We start from the raw sequence: 20,706 nt of genomic DNA, 5'->3' as shown, positions 1-20,706 counted from the left end.
CAGGAGAAAACAGAGACAGATGAAGGATGAAGAAGGTCTGTGGCTGTCCCAAAAGGACAAAGCAGTGAATGGATCTGCAAGAGGCTGAAGGCTGAAGCTAAACATGATGAAATTAGCTGCTCGCTTGCCAGAGCTGAGAAGACCACACTGTTCATCAACCAACGGAGTTAAGCTAACGCAGACGAGAGAACTTCCAGTGATGAAAGTTTGAACAACATGGCCTCCGAGCGAACATCCGCTGAAGAAGTCTGTGTGATACTGTCCAAAGTCCAGAACGCACTATTTCAGGCGACCATGAGCCGAGATTGTTTTGCTACGTGCAGATAGAACTCACCACTGAACGCAAATCTATGGGGCTGATGCGTTAAAGGACACTCAGGCATTTCTTTCACAAGCTACTTAACGCTGTCCATATTGTATGTTGTGTTAAGCCTAGAAAACAAATCTTGAGCAAACATGGACAAAGCGACGAGGATGTGTGTGCTGTGGTTTCTCTGCTTCACTGCTCAGTGAGGAACACTGAGGTCTCAGAATTTGGAGTTTACACAAATGCAACAACAAGCCTCTTGCAGCTGTATTACTTTAACATACAGCAAACATTTGTGACATGACAGGTGAACCGACATCATATGAGTTTATAAGGTAAGTAGACAGCGCGGTAAACGATTTCTTATCATGCACGGCCGAACTCTTGCGAGCAAACACCGCTCGTCAGGTATAGAACATAAATTCAAGCACATGCTGGGAATGACCTGCAATCCGAGGCTGCTGTCTGAACCGGATTTAGTGGTTTTGGGGCTTTAAAGGCCTCAGACCTGCCAATCATCCGAACACAAATCACTCGCCTCTTTGCAACAAGGAAGCAGATGTGCAACACAACACTGTAAAGTCTCATCTTCCCCCTTTTTGCTGCATTTTTTTGGTTAAGCCTCTGCAGACTTAATGGAGTCATTGTAAGAAATAACAATATAAAGTAACATTAATTGCAAGGTGCTTTTTGTCATGAATGAAGCGTCTGTGGAATTAGAAGGCAATGTTTTGACTCACACCTTGCTGTGCTGCGCCCCCCCCCCCCCCCCCCTTCCCTCCCTTCCTTTTTGTACGAGACCCAGTTATTATCTTTTACTGTTGTTTTCTGAACTTTACAAGGGGCCTCTCAGGCTCTGGCCCTTTGATGGGGTTGAGAGGAGGGTGCGGGGAACTTCTCAGACAAAAAAACTCAAGGGAGACAAGGAGTAAGTTTAAAAGGAGGAATAAGTGGGCTAGTTATACAGCTGCCAAATGAAAATATTAAAGCCAGACTGCACAGTGCAAGATGATTATTTAAAAAAAAAAAGGCAATGCTGGGTAAACAAGAAAGATGTCAAAAAGAGGAAGAATGTCTTGTCACAAAACAAACAAAGGATTAAGAATGAACTTTCAATTTATTTACATATAAATATAACATAAATCGAGAGGCGTAATTTGTAAAAAGTCTCTAGATACGAGATCTGAGACGGTTTCCGAGGAACTCGAGGCGTGTATTCATCCGGCACCACTGGAAGTTTCTTATATAAAATGGATTAGAAACAAATGTTTGCACTCATGTGGATATAATCAAGTCCGGGGCTCTGCGGCTGGCCTTTCAGCTGAGCTGCGCTAGGGGGATAGAAATAAAAAAAAAAAATTCCAAACCCAAACTCACTCCTCTCTCTTGCTTCCAGGAACCGGCCGCAAGGACCGAGCGTCTCTGGGTGAGCTCAGTGCGGAGCGCTGCAGAGGGGAGAGGGGAGGCGGGTGGGGGTGGAGGGATGGGAAGGACGTTTCTTCTTCTTCTTCTTCTCCTCTCTTTCTTTTTTTTGGCTGCTGGCAGGAACCGTCAGCGACCCGATCTGCTTTCAATTACCGGTGCAGGATGATGTTAGCCCTCTTCCTGTCCGTTATGTCTTGCACATGCATACTCCAAAACATCCTGGAGTCTCACCACTGTCCTCTCATCCCTCCTTCCCCTCCCTCTCCCTCCATCCACTGAGAGCAAAGTGATTCATCTTCATTGCAGTGGAGAGTAAAATGGCCACGGGGTCCTTTCCACTCTTCCTCAGCCTGACCCCATCTTTTAAGTGCTGGTGATTCAGTGGTCAGCGGTCCAAAGAGTAGTTCAGGGATTTTGTGTGCATTAGAGGTAAAAGGGAGGCATGGCTGCTGTTGATGAGCTTTTAGTTTTACTCGTGGCAATAAGCAGTGGCGCAGTTTGGGTTATAAATTTGCTTTGTGCTTTAGATCGACTTCATCGCAGGGCCATTGCAAGGTTGAATGCCTCTGAGACACGGCTAATGTTGACGACAAGCAAAGGATTCAATACAGACTGTGTCATTAAGGATGATGCCGTAAACTATGCAGGCATGTGAAGGGAGGGTCTCTGCATTCATGGTTGTCTTAATGGTTATTGTTTTCTGGCATTTCCTGCCCCCCCCCCCCCCTCCCCGGGTAGACTATGACATGGCATCTCAAGCTGGGATGGAGATGATCTTCAAGCTCCCCCCGCAAAGGTTCTGACCAGGTCCTGGAAAAGGTCTTATGTAACACAGATCTTGATTCCGTCACGCTTGCCCTTCGCATTGTAGTTCACTCCTGGCTGAAAAGTTCAGACTGAAACTTTGCAGTTGTGGATCCTAAAACTTTAAGATCTGTGTGCACCTAAAAGCAGCTCAAGCTCGGCTTGTTTACGCTTGCTTTTGTTTAATCTATCTACATTTTTTAGTCTTATTGTGTCTGTGCTTCATGTGTTGCTTTTGTCTTGATGCACTTTGTGGTGTCTGCTCTGGAAAGGAGCTGATAAACTTTACTTGACCATCTGCATTTCCTCAACTCCTCTGGGCGAACTTAACACAAAACACGGACACATTCTGGCAAGATTTAGGAACTATATCTGTCATTTTTCTAGGCCTGGAAAGCATCACTTTTCCAATTTTATGGCTTTGCTTTTATTCCCTGACCACAATAACAGCAGACAGCTTTCCATTCACACTTGTAGTCTGTTCCCACCACATGAACTTTTCCAGGGAACCAGGAACCACTCTAGGGACTAAGGAACCTTTGCTGTACTTGACCAGTGGACTAAATTTAGGTCTTATCGCAGTTTCTGGTGCAAAGAAAGTCCCTGCTGCAGTGCATTTTCTGACGGCCCTGGAACTATTGGGGCACAGTCCGCACTGTACAACGCTGCTGACTGCGTAAACAAAAAAACTTGCTGCTGGTAAAGTTTGTGCACAGCTTCATTCAAGTAATAAGGAAGCACCGAGTTTGATTAGTATCAATATTAGGATGAGGGGGAGACATTTTTGCATTGCTTATTGAGTCCAAAAACAGAGACGGAGCAGTGATCGACAGAGGTGACTGTACCTTGGGGACATCAATGGCGACCTCCCTCATGGCGCTTGGCTTCACAACAGACATGGCCCACTGGAGGTCCTGCAAAGTGACGGTCACTGTCCCCTTCAGATGCTGGTCTGATGGCTGGCTGGAACCTCCCAGTGCTCGCCTGAGTGCATGCAAACCTGTGGAAAGAAGGTTTACATCTCTCATTGGATCAGAAGGAGAAAAAACAAGTTTATTCTGAACTTTTCTCAATAGTCACGTTGTAGAAAGTACAAAAAATACATCCGTTAACCGTCAGCCTCGAGACAGGCTGGAGCACAGATTACAAAATTTAGCTAAACTGCAAAAACCAAGATAATAAAGTCATAGCTTAAAGAGGTTAAAAAAAAGCCTTGGCCAAGTTTATAGAAAATTAACTTTTGGTTGACACTCAGGTCCATTTATCAAAACAGAAAAGGTGAATCATTTCTACTGCGATTTGAGGCATAAGAAGGGATGTGAAACTGGTGTTTGTTTGCCATAAGCAGCAATGCTAGTGCCGTTGTGGCTTGAGGGTTTTCATTCCAAAACCACATGCACCCAGTCCAACTTTTTCCTCAAAACATTCAGGCTTGTACACGCTGTGATGATACACGCCTAGCGAATGCAAATCTCAAAATGAACACTAATTCCCCTTTTGACCGCGAAAATAATTGGGCCTGCATTATTGGGGAGAAAAGAGAGTAGGCCGAAGGGAAGGGAAGTGTAATTGAAGCGCTTAAGGTTTGAATACCTTCAGTTCCAGAGACTTCGGCATCTGAACAAAAAGACGACAGCAAAACAAACACTGATGCATCAATATCAAGAATGAGCCTTTGTTTCGCTTCGCAAAAGAAGTCGTAGCAGAGTGATCTGAAGGAGAAAGATCTGGGAACAGACAGCGCTGCAAGAAGGGGCGGTGATGAGTGAGGACAGACACACAACACATACTTAGCAGAAGAATGCTAAAGCAGAAGTCACACAAGGACTGTATTTATTCACAGGAGGGTTTATTAAACATGCATGCTCTTCCTGCACCGTGCTCGAGAAGCTGTGAAGTGCATCCAGGTTTCCAAAAGTAAAAGTCTTATTCTACGTGGATAACGTGAGGTGACTGGCAGTTGGAGCACTCCCAAGACTTTGATGGACACAAAACTCTCCTGGTTGAGTCGTCTGAACAAAAGGTGAGCAGCTGTGTCAGAAGTGGTTCTTTGATAAAAAAAAAAAAAAAAAAAAAACAAGTCAAAGGTACAAGCCTCTGTACATATAAGGGAAGAAGTCAACAGCAAAACGTGCAATTACAAAGCTTAAAATTATGTTGCGTGCACCGCTAATGGCGAGCTAAGCTAAAGATTATGTTTTGTAGAAACATTCGGTCGTTTTTGGATCCTGGGTTCAGCAGCTATGACGCAGCATTTTGCTCAAAATTACATGCCGTTCTGCATTTGCTGCAGCTCTGAGTTACTTAACTGGTTTCTTCTGCATAGCAATTGTGGTTAGCTGGGCACTAAGACCAAAATCATCCCTGCAGTATAAAATTTATAGCGCAGCATTGGTAGGGGGAGTGTTGTTTTATGTACTGCTGAGACATGAAATGTGATGCAGAAGTTCTGTTTGAATCACAGAACCGTGTGTTTAAAGGCTTATAAGGTGGCAAAAAAGCACACAGCGGGTTGTAATATAGAACAAGGTGGGAACTCTGGATGACATTGCCTTGCAGTCTGGCAAACGTTGAGCCAGGTTGAGCTTCTTTGCCAGACAACCAAGAGTTCAACCTGGCTGTAAAGCGAGCGTGATTGGCTCTCGCCTGGTTGTTGCACGCTTTGCATCAGAAGATATTTGCATAAAGTTTTTCTCAACTTTGCCCTGCAGGGTTGCTGAGTGCCTCTGCAAATCGGTGCCAGGCTCCGATGCCAGGTCCCATTCACGATGATGAGAACGCTCTTTGTCCCAGCGTCTTAGTCTGTAGGTGGGAGCAGCCCATTAAGTGCATAGGTACCACTTTATCAGCAGTTATACATCATGGCAGTGAGAGACGGTTTCCTCAGAAATCAAGTTGAAGTACTGAGGCCATGGCCATATGCAAACCTATGCGATCCACATTATCCAGTAGCTTCCAGTGTTTCTATGTTGTGGTACGGTGAGGATATCATTAAAAGAAAACCAGCAGCTCCTCTGACTTTTCATTCAGCTACCATTCACCCTCCGTCACTGCAGATCTGCCCAGAAAAACTGCTTGGTTTTCTATTGTTGGACACCAAGCAGCTGCTAAAAAGAAGCCATGCATGCATTGCTGCAGGAACTTCCTCTTCTCCTTCCACTCTTTCACAGTCAATAAGAAGATTGAAATCAATGACCTTCCTGTTATAGGACTTTGTTTCAACAACCACTCGAGTTGCTATCTTTGTCAGAGAGGGAAATGAAGAATGATTAAAGACCTTTTCTGCAGATTGTCCTCACCAGAGGATGTTATTTGATGTTTGAGGTGAGTCTGCGGCATTCCCCAAAAGAGTTTCCAGAATCAGAGCAAAAGCTTGATAGAAGTCTGCAACAGTACACAAATATTTGCAACTGCTGAGAGAATCAGTCAAGTGCACAGGGAGTCGTTTCTGCTTGTAATTTCCTCCAATTGACATTACAGAAAAACAACGTCTGCAGGTAGGTCTGGTTGCAATATTGCATGCAATCATTACCAAATAGGCAGAGAAGAATGTGTGAGAAAGGCATAAAAGTCGAGCTGCAACAATACAGAAAGCGCCATGTGTGCATCAGCTTGCATCCAGCTGTGCAGATTTAACCCCTACAGGTGGGAGGACAGGTCCTCTCGGAGGGAATTACATGCTAAATGTGGACAATGATTACTAGTTCTAAAACCAGCCCACAACCACGTTTCCAACACCAGACTTGGGTAACAGTATATTAGACGCACAACCATTCCCGGCGCACATGTGCACACATCACACAGGCGCACACACAGAAACTTGGCTTCATCTTCTGAGCTAAAAGGGGGAGTGGGGGGGGGGGTGGTCTGGGCAGGAGATGGGGTGGCGAGGGCTGGAGGGGAACGGACGTGGTCCAGGGCTGGAGGCCAGGGAGCAGACGAGAGGGGATTTACGATCAGACATGACTGCATCCTGTTTATATTTTCCAGGACCCTTGCGACTGGGCGAGGGACAGACAGACAGAGAGACAGACAGAGAGAGAGACAGACAGAGAGACAGACAGACAGACAGACAGACAGACAGAAGAGGAGGAGTAGGAGAAACACAATTAAAGCAAGCAGGTTTGTCTTCCGTGAGCACGCCAAGCTGAGGTCAATGTGTTCCCCAGTCCCGGCTCCCTGGTGTATGATGTCTTTCTCTAGTTCATTCGCTCTCGACCCCCGTCCACCCACCCTCCTCCTCCTCCTCCTCCTCACTCTCAATACCCAGAGGTCTAAACATCCCATCATTCCACCTGGCTGCTGCTTCAGCTCTTCATCTGTGTTAATGCTTCAGACCAGCGCTGCTTAGGCTGCACAAAAACATCTGGTCCGAGTGGAAGGGACAAGGCAAGACAGGACAGGATGTGGAAGGAAGCTGGGGCGAGGAGGGAGATGAGGAGCACCAGCCACAACACCATATGCACTAACCCCAAACCATCAGCAGCCTGCCCTGTGAAGGGTGGAGGACCTGAGCCTCCTTCAGTGACGGTTGAAGAGAAGCGAAAATGGCTGATCGTGTTCTAAAAGATGAAGACCCACATGGGAAGAAACCTTTTTATTTTCCTCATTAGACACATCAGTATGTTAAGCCATTATTAAGCTTTACAGTGAATTACTAAAAACACCAAAACAATTTTGAAAATGAAATTTAATTTTATTCTAATCTAAGCTAAACTAAACTCAACAATTGTATCACATGGAATCCAAATGCTGTAAGAAAATACATCTTTAATCAGTTATTAAGAAAGAACAAAGTAAAAATCTACAACATTTGCTCAAAAGCACATGCAACTTCATAAGAAAAAGGTTTAGCACTGAGCAAGAACGTTGCTTTTCTGGCTTCTCTTGCAAATTTGAAGGTCTTGCAAACTGTCAAAGCACAAGTCGTATCTCTAGATTTCAGTCCTCAATGCAGCACATAAAGTTAGATGATAATTTATAGCAGCAAGCACAGACTGACAGCTAGTTTAAAGGGCTAATCAATAGTATGGCTGCATAAAAGCCCGGGGCTGAAAAAAACAGCTGACAAATGTTAATAAATGTTTCAGCAGTAATCATCTGAATCTGTCTCGAGTGAATCTAGCACTTTGCCAGCAGTAATGAAAAGCCTCACAGAGAAACAGCCCGACCAGAGGGGAAATCGGGTTCATAAGCCACAGAGCTCCGAGTCCAGCCTGGACACCCAGAGGGCAGCGGAAACTTGATTCAACGATGTGACTTTAACATTTTGCTTTAGGGATTCTCTCTCTCCTGACTGCTCTTGGCTGACTCCAAGCACACATTTGGTTTAGTTATGAAAACATCCGATGGGAAGGGAGGAGGAAAAAAAAAGAGGCAACACAACACAATTTAATCTGAACCGTATGTGGACTCATTTTCTTCTTCTTTTTTTGCACTCCTCCTCTCCAGAATGCTTCGAATTCGCCAGAGACCCAGCGGAAATTGAGAGAAAAAGGGGCCCCCTAAATGTACAAGAATGCACATTTGCAAAACATCACACCAGGGCCCAAACTAGGTATGGAAGAGACGGAAGAACTCATTTGAGAGCTGAAGCTGGCCAGGGAGAAGAGAGGAGAACGGTTATTTGTGGTTTTTCAACAGGGATGGTCTTAATTATGTGGGACCAAAACAGACCTTCCCACAAATCAAGGCCTCCTCCTCAGGGGTCACCTCCGCTGACCCTCGCACCAAATTGGCCCGAGTTACTGAAGAATCAAACCCCTGAATACAAAACATGATAGTCAGAGAAACTTCAGCTTGTGATGACACCACAAAAGCCTTCGAGACAAGCCCTGAATGCTGAGCAGCACAGGGCGAATCTTAAAGGTAACGACTGGGAGCTTCTGTTTGTGTCCACAACAGAGAGCTGTCACAGTTCTGCACACCAGAATTACCTCTTATCAATACCCTCGTTCATCCCATGCAGATATATGTGCACTCATCAACACAGCAATGCAGTACAACACCCTGCAGACCGGGGATGGCTGTGCAGCACCTCTAAAGAGCTGCTCTTGGTACAGAACCGCGTTTGAACTTCATTATTTTGTTCATACTGGGGTTTGAAAGGAACACAGGCATATTTTGGATGGTGGGAAACGTCCTCTTCAATATTTAGAACATGTGCAAAAGCAGCAGAGGACTTGCATTTTGATGAACCGTTCGGCTCAGATGCAGCAATGGCTCCAGTAAAGTAGGCGGTGGCAGAACGCCACCTCAGACGCAATGACTGCAATCTGTCTTAAAACGGAAAGAAGCGCGGTTGATAACCATGAAGGAGCCAGAGGGGAAAAGGAGGAAGAGGTCCTTTACAAAAATAAAGACATTTCCACCGTCAGCTGATGCAGAAAAGGCACAAACTGCTGCATGGACATTGACCAGAATGCAGAAAATGAAGTGTTTGCTGCTCAGCATTTCATGGAGAGCACCTCCAGACCCCTTGCTGAATACGTGCCCCCCCCCCCCATGTTGAAACAAAACCTACACTCTTGGAAAAAGGCTGTTGGAATCCTGTCCAAACCCTCTAGCAACAGCACAGTAGAGCCTGGACAATAAATCAGCCTGGCATGATTCAGCTTTCTGGCACCAGCATCAGTGGATAAGTAACCAGAAGTTCCATTAAAAAAATGCCAAAGGTACATTTTCAGTAGTTTAGAAAAAGTGTCTCCATCAGTTTGTCCATCATTCTTGAAAACAGCAAATGTCAGAGATCATGATTATATTTGCTGATTATGAGTTTATGTTGAAAAAACAAATATTTCAAAGACTCTCAAACACTGATATCAGCCTCAAAACGCAGTCTAGAATTCAGCTCTTCTTTCTATGGACACAGAAAACACAACAGGACACTGCATCGTGCTGCGTGCACCGTGCAGACGCATCATGGAGGAAAACTTAATAGGTGTTTTATTCATGTAACTGCAAGTGTGCTCAGTGCAACGTCTGAGACCTGCCTTCAACTTCCAGAGAGAAAGAAAAAAAAAGAGGTTGGAAGTGTTCAGAGGTTAAGTTCCAGTAGAAGACTTCAAAAGGGAAAACCTCACAGAGCTCCATTGTCAGAGACAGCAAATCATCACCCACAGAGTCCAGGAAGGTGTGTCAAAAGAGGTCCATCTGCACTTCAACGGTGCATTCCTCATTTCAACAGGGAAGAATCGGGACTGCGTGCAGCGTTAGGCTGCATTGTGCGGCGCTGCGTCGAACACCCACGAGCTCAAGCCGCAGCTCTCCAGCGACGCTGTCCTCAGATGAATTGTGAAATACTTTGGGCATTACACCATTACAAAACCACAGGAACGTTTTCATTACTCGCCGGGGCTTCCGGAACGCTCTTTGCACCTGTATTTACAATAACCAACATCTGTTCCCGGAGCTGAAACACCGCAATAATGTGTGCTCTTAAAGCGCGCACACGTACACACAAACAGATGACAAAGACAAATACACGGGCTCACACACCCCAAACATGCAGAAAATGTGTGCAGGCACACACACACATACAGTACATGCTTCAGAACACACACATGCACACACGCACACACACACACAGCTGTCACTGAGTAAAGGTAAGTGCCGGGGTTAAGGAGTACAAGCAGCCCATTTCCGGATTTTATAAACAGAGCCCTCAAATAAACTTCACATGCTGATCCGACTGATATTTATGTGACCTGTCCTGAAATTCCTCAAGTGTCTTTAAAAGGACAAACGAGTTGGGAAAAGAGCTTTATAAGGCAAGGCTGCCGCTGTAAACACCCGCCAGCATTCAGCAGTGTTTGGCCCATTTAGTCTTCTCCTGCACAATTTATGTCAAACACACAAAACTCAGCTCATTTCTGACGCCGTTTTTCTTCCTCCTCGCTGCGCGGCGCAGCAGGTGTTTAGGTTTGGAGGCTTGAAGCGTGTTCGCCGAATCGCTTTGCACAATTACCGAGTAAATCATTTAGGCCGTTTAGTCTAAGATGGAGAAGTGGATGTTAAATATTGAGCCCGATCTTTGCCGTCAAATCAGAGGCTAACCGAGGAGGTTTCAGATGACAGGGTGCAGAGTTGTCTGTTTATTATTCTGCATAATCAATTTTACTGGCCCTTTTTGTTCCAGTGGGCTTCCCCTGTTTAGAGAGGCTTGTAAACAGTGTGTCCGGATGTGGCACAAACCAAACAAGCACGCACACGCATACACACTCCAACAAACGTGCGCCCTCACACACACAATTTGCACTGTTTAGACTGTGGAAATGAGTCATCCGCTCGCACCGGGATCAGTTGAACGCCAACAGGACGACAGAGAGACGCCCAGAGTCTGTGAGGCTCCACGAGACCACATGATAGCTCCCAATACCACACAAAACACCTAGAGGGATTCATTATGAAAAGCTGTTTTGTATAATCTGCGCTTAGCTGGGAACAGGGTCAACGTAACGTTTGGGGAAATAAGATCAGAAGAAATGAGTGCCTGTGTGGTTATATCGGAGGAAATCTCTTCAGGGATCGTGCACAAATATAAATACAACACTTTTTTGGTGGCTGCCAAAAAAACTGCACGGTGTACACAAGAGATTCACGGGTTCTTCGACGCTCAAACGCTCAAAAACGATTGAAATCTGCACATTCGAACACAACAGACCTCAATCTTTTTGGCTTGTGAGTCCAGACGAAGCTTTTATCTGTTGATGAGGCTTTGACACAGGTCAGGACGTCAGAGAGGAACTGTGATCGGTTTCATTAAAGAGTGATTTTTCCTTTACAGTTTGTTATATTTGAAGGATCTTCAGAGGCCTGAAAGTATCCAAAACTATAATTTTGCATATCAGAAATATTTTTTGGCTCCCTTATCCCTTTGATGAGCTCAGACTTACCCTGGGACCCCCAGTTTGGTAATCTAACGACAACTGCAGTGTTCCTGCTCACTGCTTTTCCTTTTAAATGTAGTTAATTTTATCTTCACTTCTCTTTTCAAACAGCTGTGTTACTGTGCTAAGATCTGTTCTTTCTCTAAAGACATAAAGGCCACACATTCAGTGTACTGATGATGGAGGCGTCAAGCCAAAGTGTTGGTCTTTGCTCACCTCTTATGCAGATGTTGGCTTGTAAAATCTAATAATAAAACATTACTGTGTATTGTATGACTTGTAAAGTCCTCACAGGCTCATTGATTCAAAGGTTAGAAGGATAAAACGAACAACACTTCCTCACTAACGCTCTCTGAAGCACAGCTGAACAGGCCAGAGTGGCTTTTCTCCTCTGTGCTGGTAGAATTCAGATCAGTGTGTGTGAATGGAGGTCGGTCTATCTGCCCTCCACACTGACGTTTCATTCACTGCTTGCAGCCGAGCTTGGCCGTTTACCCTCTGAGCAATATCACAGTCGCCCACTAGAGGTCCTCATTTAGGGTTACTACAGTTCAGCTCAGTGGGTTTGACCTTTCCTCCTGCAGCGACGAGCAGTGAAGAGATGAAATCAGACACTTTGAATGAAGAGTTTAAACACAGCTTGTACTTAACTTTTCCATTACTCTGCTTCAAACACTGTTTTCCACAGAATTTATATCTTCAAACACTGTCAGACCATCAGAAATGACTGAGGTTATCTAGAGCAGTGGTTCCCAAGCTGGGGGTTGGGGACCTCCATGGGGTCACAACATGACTGTCAAAAGAGTTAAGAAGACCAAACATTTCTGATGCACAAATGTATTTCCAATAACTCTGATGTACACAAACCGCAGGCGTTGCTTTGCTTTAAAGGGTCGTGAGCCACTTTTCCAGATCAATGAGGGGTCACAGACTGAACCTAGAGAGTCATAAAACCTTTTCAGGCTCCGAAAACAACGAAATGAAACAATGTGAGAAGTCAAAATCACTCTTTGGTTGAACTTTTCACAACTTGCAGACATGCTGGGGGGTCAAACCATCTAAAGCCAAGGAGCAGTGAAAGTCCTGGAGGTTTGTGATGGACCGGTATCTTGGTCAGACATTTCATGTTCCTTTCATTTGTCACCCATCTGTATGTCTTTTAAGCAAGAAACACACAACATTCAAACACTGGACGGTGACCTCTGACCTGGATTTGTATTTCTCTGGTTTTACGGCAAACAAACATGAGTGTTTTGCACGAACATGTAAAGATGGCGCCTTCTTTATACTGTGACCAATTACTGTTTTCCCTCTGCAGGTTTAAAAATCCTACCTTTCATTAAGGGATCAACCTGGAGCCCCTCGGTCAGCGCACATGATGCAAAGCGCCCATTTTCATCATAATTCGTGCGCTCAGCGGAGGCTTAAAGTGATCTGAGGTGACCTCGACGTAACAGACTTAATAGATCTGGTATGAGTGTGCTCTTGCATGACGTTACATGCAAAGCTGCCCGATCCGTGATCAACTGCAATCAAGCGCTGATTATATAACACATCTGTCGTCAAGAAGCCGTTTCTGGGGCTCGGTGCAGTTCAGACTGGACAAACAAAAACTTCCCTGATGACATCAAGATTTCCATCCATTTCTATGCACACAAACATGCTCAGAAAGAAACAAAAAAAAAAGAGCGCACACGCATATAACAGCCACTTGGCCTCTGCCGTTCTCCAGAGATGAAGCATTGACTTAAACAGCTTTACTCTCTGATCTATAAGCAGGTTGGTATTGTGCTAAAGGCAGGATGTGAAACCCCCACCGCAGCGCGCCTCGTGTGTGTGTGTGTGTGTGTGTGTGTGTGTGTGTGTGTGTGCATGCTTCTCTGCAGCTGTGCAAGGTGGGGATCTTGTGCGTGACCCAAGCGTGTCGCAGCCGTCGCAGTATCGTCCCCCCCATTTTTATTTTTCAGGAAGCGGTGCGTCGGAGCGTATGTTCCCCCAGCAGCTCATTGTTACCTGAGCAGCAGAAGGAAACAACTGCAGTTCCTATGCGATGTGTTTTTGTGCCTTTTCGGCTTTTGTTCCTTTCAATGAAAGCAAAGAAGGAAAAAACACATATCAACTTGTGTGTATGTGTGTGTGTGTGTGTGTAGGGTGAATCCTTACCCATGAACACACACAGGCAATAAGCTGGTCTATGAGCCATTTGCTAAAGGCTAATAGCTAAATGTTTTGCTGTTTCTATGTGTATTCTAGCGTTTGCACAAAGCCAAGGGAGCCTCTAATAGCATCACACGTAGATACCCGGAGGTTTGACACATTTACAGTCTGCAGCCTTTATAGCTGTCCTGCATTTGTAATCTGTTTCAGTTTGTTGTATTTTGTACTTTATTTCAACATCGAATGGGCCAACAGACAGAATCGAAGACAGACTGAAGCACTGAATGCAGTCTGAATCTGTTAGTTCTATCGTGGCCTGCTTGCGAAGGCCTCTGTTTGTCTAGTGATTTTGGGAGATTTTGGTGGAAGCGAGCAGAGTCAAACAGGGTTAGGGAGGTTGTTGTCCCCCTCCGGGGTGTGAGGAGGTTTCTCAGAAAACACTGCCAGTCACGTCTGGTCCTCTGCGGACAGTAAATCACGCTCTTCGCCGGAGCGCTTCCACACAGCAGCCTCAGCTCCCTCCTCAGCTGGAAATGCAATATGCCACATACCCCAGGCGCCGGGACCACCCAGGAGGCACACGGGGTCGCACACAGGAAAAACAAATGTGCATGTGCTCATACAATCACACCCACAATCAGGCGCATTCAGATAGACACACGCTGCGTATGAGCCAAGATGCTCGTCGTCGGGATGTGAGGTGGATGGGCTTGTGGCATCAGGGGTGAGGGGGCAAAAGAATTTCACAACAAGAGGTGGTTTCAGTGGTTTCTCTCACTGGGATGTGAATACCACAGAAACTCCCAACTTCCTCTTTGGCAGATTTCAAAGGATGGCTGACCCTCTGAGTTCAAAGGGGCTGCAGGGATGTCAGACTCTCGGAGCAAACATCTAAAAAAAAAAACTGCTAAAAACTAATTTAGGAAGAAATAAGTCACTAAGAATTGTGGTTTGGACAAAAAGGTCAAATGTGCCTGAAGCTCCTCATTTCACATTTGTTTGTTGGCCTGAGCCCGCGAGGCAAACCAAACTGCTAAAAGATGGCGAGCATTTTCGGGCCAGCTGCCGTGCACGACTTTGTTTTGGTTTCCCAAAATATGTTGGTTTCGGGAAGTGCAAAGGAGAAATCAAAATAAGGAGCAGCACGACGGGGCTGAGTAGCTGTGGATGTTTTTGGTTCCTGTGGCACGTTTATGATGTAGATTCATGACCCAGCGCTGCGTTCCTGGGAACAGTGTTTGTCGCAGTCCATTCACCTTGAATTCAAAAGAACCTGATTAAAGGCATCACTAAAGAATCTGTTTACGGCCCTTTAAAACGGAGCTGATTCATGTAATAATCCAAGAAACCTGCCTTTTTTGGCTTATTGGGACATTTTGTACATCACGTCACATCTCGTAATCTCATGAGCACATGGTACCAACCCTCAAACTCCTGCCAGCAGCTTCCTTACGACGAGGAAACAGAAGCAAAGCATTCTGACTTTCTCCATGGCAGGAGGACAGTGTTTACTTGCCCGCTTCCTTGCAAACAGCTGCGAGGTCAGCGCCGACGTATCCGTGAGCGGTGTCGGCCAGCTGCGTCAGCTCCTCCGCGGTGGCGCTGCACGGTACCAAACTCAGCTGCTTCTGCAAGATATCTGCACGCTCGACGGCACCAGGAACTCCCACCTGCCATCATGACATCAGCAGAACAGATTGTAGAGCACAAAGTCTCATTTACATGACACTAGAAGGAAACCTGAGGAAGCTCAAATCACAAAATAGCTTTGCAGAGCTTCCAGCCATCTGATCGTTGTCATCCTGCCCTCAAATAGTGATATTTTAAGCTTGAGATGAATCATTTTTACCAAACAGACAGTAAGCAAACAGGAGGGCTGCTGGTGGTTTATGACACATCTGATACAGGACAGCCTTTTCGCCATCCACTTCCTCCGCGGTGTGTGTTTGCACGCACCTCCAGCTCCTTGTCAAAGCGTCCTGGTCGGCGCAGGGCGGGGTCGAGGGCATGGGGCCGGTTTGTGGCCCCCAGGACCAGCAGCTGACCTGAGTGACCCTCCTGGACGGATGGAAAGAAGAGCAGAGATCAGCTTTGCCCTCGTAATCACGGTTTTATTTCACTGTGCTGCTTCAAATGAACACAGTGACTGAACTGAAAGCGTACTGAATGATGAGTGTCAACGTGTTTTTCCTGTAGTTTTTGCAGATCAAGCGGTTTCCCCTCAAACAAGGTCAGTGTGTAACGAACAATACAATATTTGAGCGGTGCCTCCTCCGGGCCACACAGTGACTGTTCCGGTGTGGCTCGTTCTTCAGTGAAAACGACTGAGGTCGAGCTGCGTTTGTGCGCTCAGACAGCTGCCGTAGCTGTGGGGCTGCTTTCCAGAACTATGAAAGTTAAGGTGTAAAAAGAACAGATGGTGGAAATGGGCTGGTGCAACGCAAGCTACCACTGTCAAATCTGCTGCGCTGGCTAAGATATAAACTAGGAATTACATGCAAATTGTTGCTCTGAGTCATCAATATCACCTCTGGAGGAGCAAAGTAAAACAGCCCTGTGTTTAACTTCATGACCATGCACTTGTAACTCCATCCCGCTGGATTTCATAAGCTGAGCCTCAGAGAGTATTTGACCCCGGTGTGATGCTAAACTTCTGTCAGTCCTGCGTTTCTCGGGGTGGTCTGCCTGCAACATGAGAAATTTCTCTTTCGACCTTTCTGTACCACAGGGAGGACTGAAACACAAATAAATTATAGTGAGAGTAAGTAAGAATGCTGAGGAGGAAATGCTTTCTCCACATTCCACAAGCCAATCAGCGCTGACGACCTTGGATCATCTGGTCTGGGACACAGACACGACCGGGGAGCAGGCAGACCAATCAAACGAGCGCTCCTCCCTGCCTGGGCTCATGGAGATGTGCTTTGCTGATAAAGTTATGCCAAATTGGCAGGTCATGGCAACCTTAGGTGATCTGTTTCCCAGGCTCCCTTTGGGCGTGGGGGGGGGGGGGATCGTCTTTTTTCTCATCAGGCACTGATAGAGCGCTCAGAGGACAAACAACACCCCGGAGACACAACCCACGGTGTCTGAAGGACGTCCAGCACGCAGAGATGGTTTCTGCATGACAATCTGCATTTTCAATGAGGACATTTCCTGACAGAGACGCGCTCGGCCGCAGAGACACTCACTCAAGGCCTGCGAATGCTGAACAGGCAAATGTTGGTCAACGTAAAGCAGACCTGCAAAAAACATACTGACGAACAGACTGTGGGTTGATGGAATAAGAGGACATGCTGCTGTTCCTTTCCTTTTCCTTTTAGCGCAGGCCAAGCCATCCTTTTAGCGCAGGCCAAGCCATAAAGAAATAACACACAGAAGCTTCCATCAGCAGCCAGAAAATAACTCTGAAGTACAACTGACAAATTATTCTGCAGCTATTCTGATAATCATTTTATTATCAACAACTTTTCTGCTGCTCGAAGGAGGAGCAGCAGAAAAGTCTGAGTTCATTCATTCATTTAGCCTCTGATGGAGACATGAAAGACATTCTTTCTTACATGCAGAGAAAAGTGAACTGGGCTGGTATCATGTTATGTTCTGCTTTTATAACATGAAAGAAACAACAGAGATGGTGATAACACATTTTCTGTCCTTTGTACCGTCTTACAAGAATGTCCTTTGAGATGAAGAGAAGTTTTATCTTTTTAATAGGTAACCTTTTTGGACGTTTGGACAGCTAGTCGGACGAAACAGGACACAAAACAAGAACAAGAAAATAATTAGTACATTAAGACGACATGCAGGATGGGTGGGACGAGCTCGGACCCCTGCGGTAAGGACACAGCCTTGACACATGGAGCATACGCTCTACCAGGTGAGCTGCCTGGCCGTCCCTGACGTGTGGAGTCAACGTCTGTTAGGACGTATTACGTGAGCAGAGTAAAAAGGACACTTACTGAGCCGATCCCGTCCATCAGAGTGAGCAGAGAAGCCACGACTCGTTTCTCGACCTCGTTCTGTGCTCCCTCTCGCTTCGGGCACAAAGCATCCAGCTCGTCAATAAAGATGATCGCAGGCTGTCTGCAAATGCAGTCAAATGATCAATGAAAGCACTGACTGTAAGAACCCAAATCACAAGCAGGTGACGCCACAATATTTTTAAGACTTTGACTGTAAGCTCATGAATTTTTAACTTTTACTCGTTATTAGTGTACTGCACTGTGCGTACTATTGTACTACAATGGCTTTATTAAAAGGCAGCTGGATTTACCTCTGAGACGCTTCAGTGAAAATCTGCCTCAGCCTCGCTTCTGTCTCACCATAGAATCTGCAGAGACATAAAACAACATATTTGCTCCAGTTAATGAAACCACTCTGCTAATTACTCATGAGTTCAGATGACGTGCAGGGTGGTGTGCATGATAATACACCCCATATATTACAATGGGATAGAAAAGTGACCATACTTGCTCATGATCTCTGGACCATTGATCACCGTCATGTGAGCTCCAACCTCATTGGCTATGGCCCGTCCAATCATAGTCTTCCCTGTGCCTGGGGGACCGTACAGAAGTACTCCGCGGGGAGGTGGGATCCCTGCACGGAAAACAGCTTGAAATTAGGTTTTTAGGGTTAAATTCAGTCCTAGTTTGCAAGAAAATCACCTTCCATCATAATGAGACTGTTTTAAAGTCTGACGTACGCGTGTGAGGCGACACTGTACGATCTGACCTACCATAGCTGGAGAACAACTCAGGGTGTTTCAGAGGAAGCTCGATGGTCTCTCTGATCACATCCAGCTGGCTGCTGAGCCCGCCAATCATGGCGTATGTGACCTTTGACCTCTTAGCTTCTGCATGTGGATCCCGTGCCGTTCTGTCTCTGAGCCTGACTGTAGTGGAGCAGGAGAGGCAGTAGAAGGTGTCAGTACTCTGTGCGCCACCAGGGGGAGCTGTGTGGGTTTTCTCCGGCTGCTCTGAGCTGAGTGAGCTCTCCAAACTGACATCATCCTCCACTGACGCTGCAGGAGGATTCTGGGAGTTGTAGGAAGGGGTGCAGGGAGCAAGGGGCGAGGAGAGAGAAGGGAGGTTGGCTGGTCGGCGTGGGGTGCTGGCTGCAGGCCCGGGCTCTCCAGGCGTGCCTGGTGCTCCGTCAGCGTTGTTGTCATCCACGGTGAGCAGACTGAGCTGCAGGGAGAGGTCAGCTGAGGTGGAGTCCAGCACAGAGCTCATCACACACGACTCCTCGGTGTCAGGGCCCAGGCCTGCAGGAGGAGCTGCTCTGTGGAGGGTGACACCGTCCTCCCCTCGTATTGTCTCCACCCGCAGACTGCATGAGCGGCCCAAATAAGTCAAGGAGATGACATTTCCAGGCAAAATGATGTTCCCAACTGGCACAAGACAGACAAACCGGACGAGTTATTCCACCAAAGGAAAAAAGGCAAACTGGACAGTAACAAGACTGAACATGAAGAGCAAATCTAAACCAGCAAACTGTATTTTCTTTTAACCAATCAGGGGAAAAGTACAGATCTTTGAGTGTATAGATCATGGAAAGAAATTCAGCAAATTATTGCAAATAAATCAATTCACAAATGCCAAAAAACTATTTTTAACACAATAAAAACAATAAACATGCGACAGTGTGAAAACGTGACTGACTTACCCAGAGACCTCAGAAAGAAGTTCTTGAACTCATCTGACTCCAGTGTGTCATCTTTTGACCTGAATGAAAGTTATATGCATATATTTCACAACTTTATTTAACCAGGAAAGTGGCTCCCCGACATTAAAAATCTCTTTTACACACAGAACATAAAACATAGATTACAAAACATATAACACAGACTTACTATGAACCAGATAAAATATGAAAAGAAAACTCAAGGATCCCAAAACACAAGCTCATTAAATAACAGCAACAAGTATGAACAAAAAATAAAATCTATCTAGACTAATGCTCATTTTTGGTAGCAGATATTTGAGCTGCAGTTGTGAGGTTTGACCAGCAGATGGCAGCGTTTACCTGAGAGACAACATAAAGGCGTTCAGCCTCTGGACTGTGTGTGATACAATCTGAAGGTTTTTTGAGGCATAAACTCTTTGTTGATACTCCAACATAATAATACAATGACCTTATCACATACAGCCTGATCAGCTATTAGGATTTCAAATATTCCGAAGTGACACAGAGAAATAAATGTGATAAATGCATATTCAGGGTGCCCTCAATGATAAAACGTGTTGTAAAAATGTTAGAAACATCGCTCATTATTACAAAATACAACTCAACAGTATCACAAAAACACAACCTTCATGAAGTTATAGGAATTATTGGAGGACTGTTGCATTAGATGGCATCAGTTTTAGCTCGGTGTGCCTAATTCAATACTGCATAATGCAATACTACAGATTTAATGTATAATTATTGTAATGTCGTATAACATGTACAGTGAGTACCCTCGGCTCTTGTCCAGTGACAGCCAGGTGCAGGTTACCTGTTGGAGAGAACCACCTCCTCGGCCTGAAGCACAGGACCTGTCAGCGGCTGCACCGTCACCTCGAGCCCCGACTTCACTCTGAGGTTATTCTGAGCACATTTCTGAAGGCCGACTTTTCCACCAGGAAAGGAGGCAACCGGCCATCCTAAACACACCTGTGAGACAGAGGCAACAGACAGGTGATTATCGAAAGCTTTCAGAGCTGCAGGCAGCTAAAGGTCAGGACGGTTTCATCCTGAGAGCAGAAATCATGCATCAGCTAAAGGCTCAAGGACTGCCACACAGAGAAGACGACACCTCTTGTTGTCCTGTGGGACTCGTCAGCAGGACTGGTCTCCCGATGCAAACGCTGGCGGACTTCATTGAATTCAGGCTCAGCTGGGCTAAAGTTGATCTGAAACTTTTAGGTGTTTTGTCATCAGCTGAGAGGAAAATAAACAAAAATATGACGTTAAATCCATCACCTGAGTAAAAACACTCCAATAAAAGTTCCACATTCAGATTTCACTTGAACAAAAGTTAGTATTTATTAACTGTAACTTTGAAAGATCCACACGATATCTGTCAGACAACATGGATGAACGCCCTCAAACGGCCTCTAAGCTGAAAGCCACTGTCACCTCAGT

The 20,706-nt window shown here is 45.7% G+C and overlaps 1 protein-coding gene across 1 annotated transcript in view; it reads right to left on the bottom strand.

Moving 5' to 3' along the window:
* The window catches only part of afg2a (AAA ATPase AFG2A), a 101,816-nt gene that overhangs the window by 80,269 nt on the left and 841 nt on the right, over window positions 1-20,706 (bottom strand). The window contains exons 2-11 of the mRNA XM_076739031.1: window positions 20,378-20,502; window positions 20,078-20,235; window positions 19,246-19,304; window positions 18,317-18,970; window positions 18,048-18,177; window positions 17,852-17,908; window positions 17,538-17,661; window positions 15,538-15,639; window positions 15,098-15,251; window positions 3,382-3,536 (exon numbers count right to left, since the gene is read on the bottom strand). Coding sequence (XP_076595146.1) covers window positions 3,382-3,536; window positions 15,098-15,251; window positions 15,538-15,639; window positions 17,538-17,661; window positions 17,852-17,908; window positions 18,048-18,177; window positions 18,317-18,970; window positions 19,246-19,304; window positions 20,078-20,235; window positions 20,378-20,502 — 1,718 coding nt within the window. The remainder of the gene's footprint in view (window positions 1-3,381; window positions 3,537-15,097; window positions 15,252-15,537; window positions 15,640-17,537; window positions 17,662-17,851; window positions 17,909-18,047; window positions 18,178-18,316; window positions 18,971-19,245; window positions 19,305-20,077; window positions 20,236-20,377; window positions 20,503-20,706) is intronic.

Source organism: Chaetodon auriga, chromosome 9, assembly GCF_051107435.1.
Source record: "Chaetodon auriga isolate fChaAug3 chromosome 9, fChaAug3.hap1, whole genome shotgun sequence".
In the NCBI taxonomy this organism is placed as follows: Eukaryota; Metazoa; Chordata; class Actinopteri; order Chaetodontiformes; family Chaetodontidae; genus Chaetodon; species Chaetodon auriga.
This window is presented reverse-complemented; position numbering and strand designations above follow the sequence as displayed.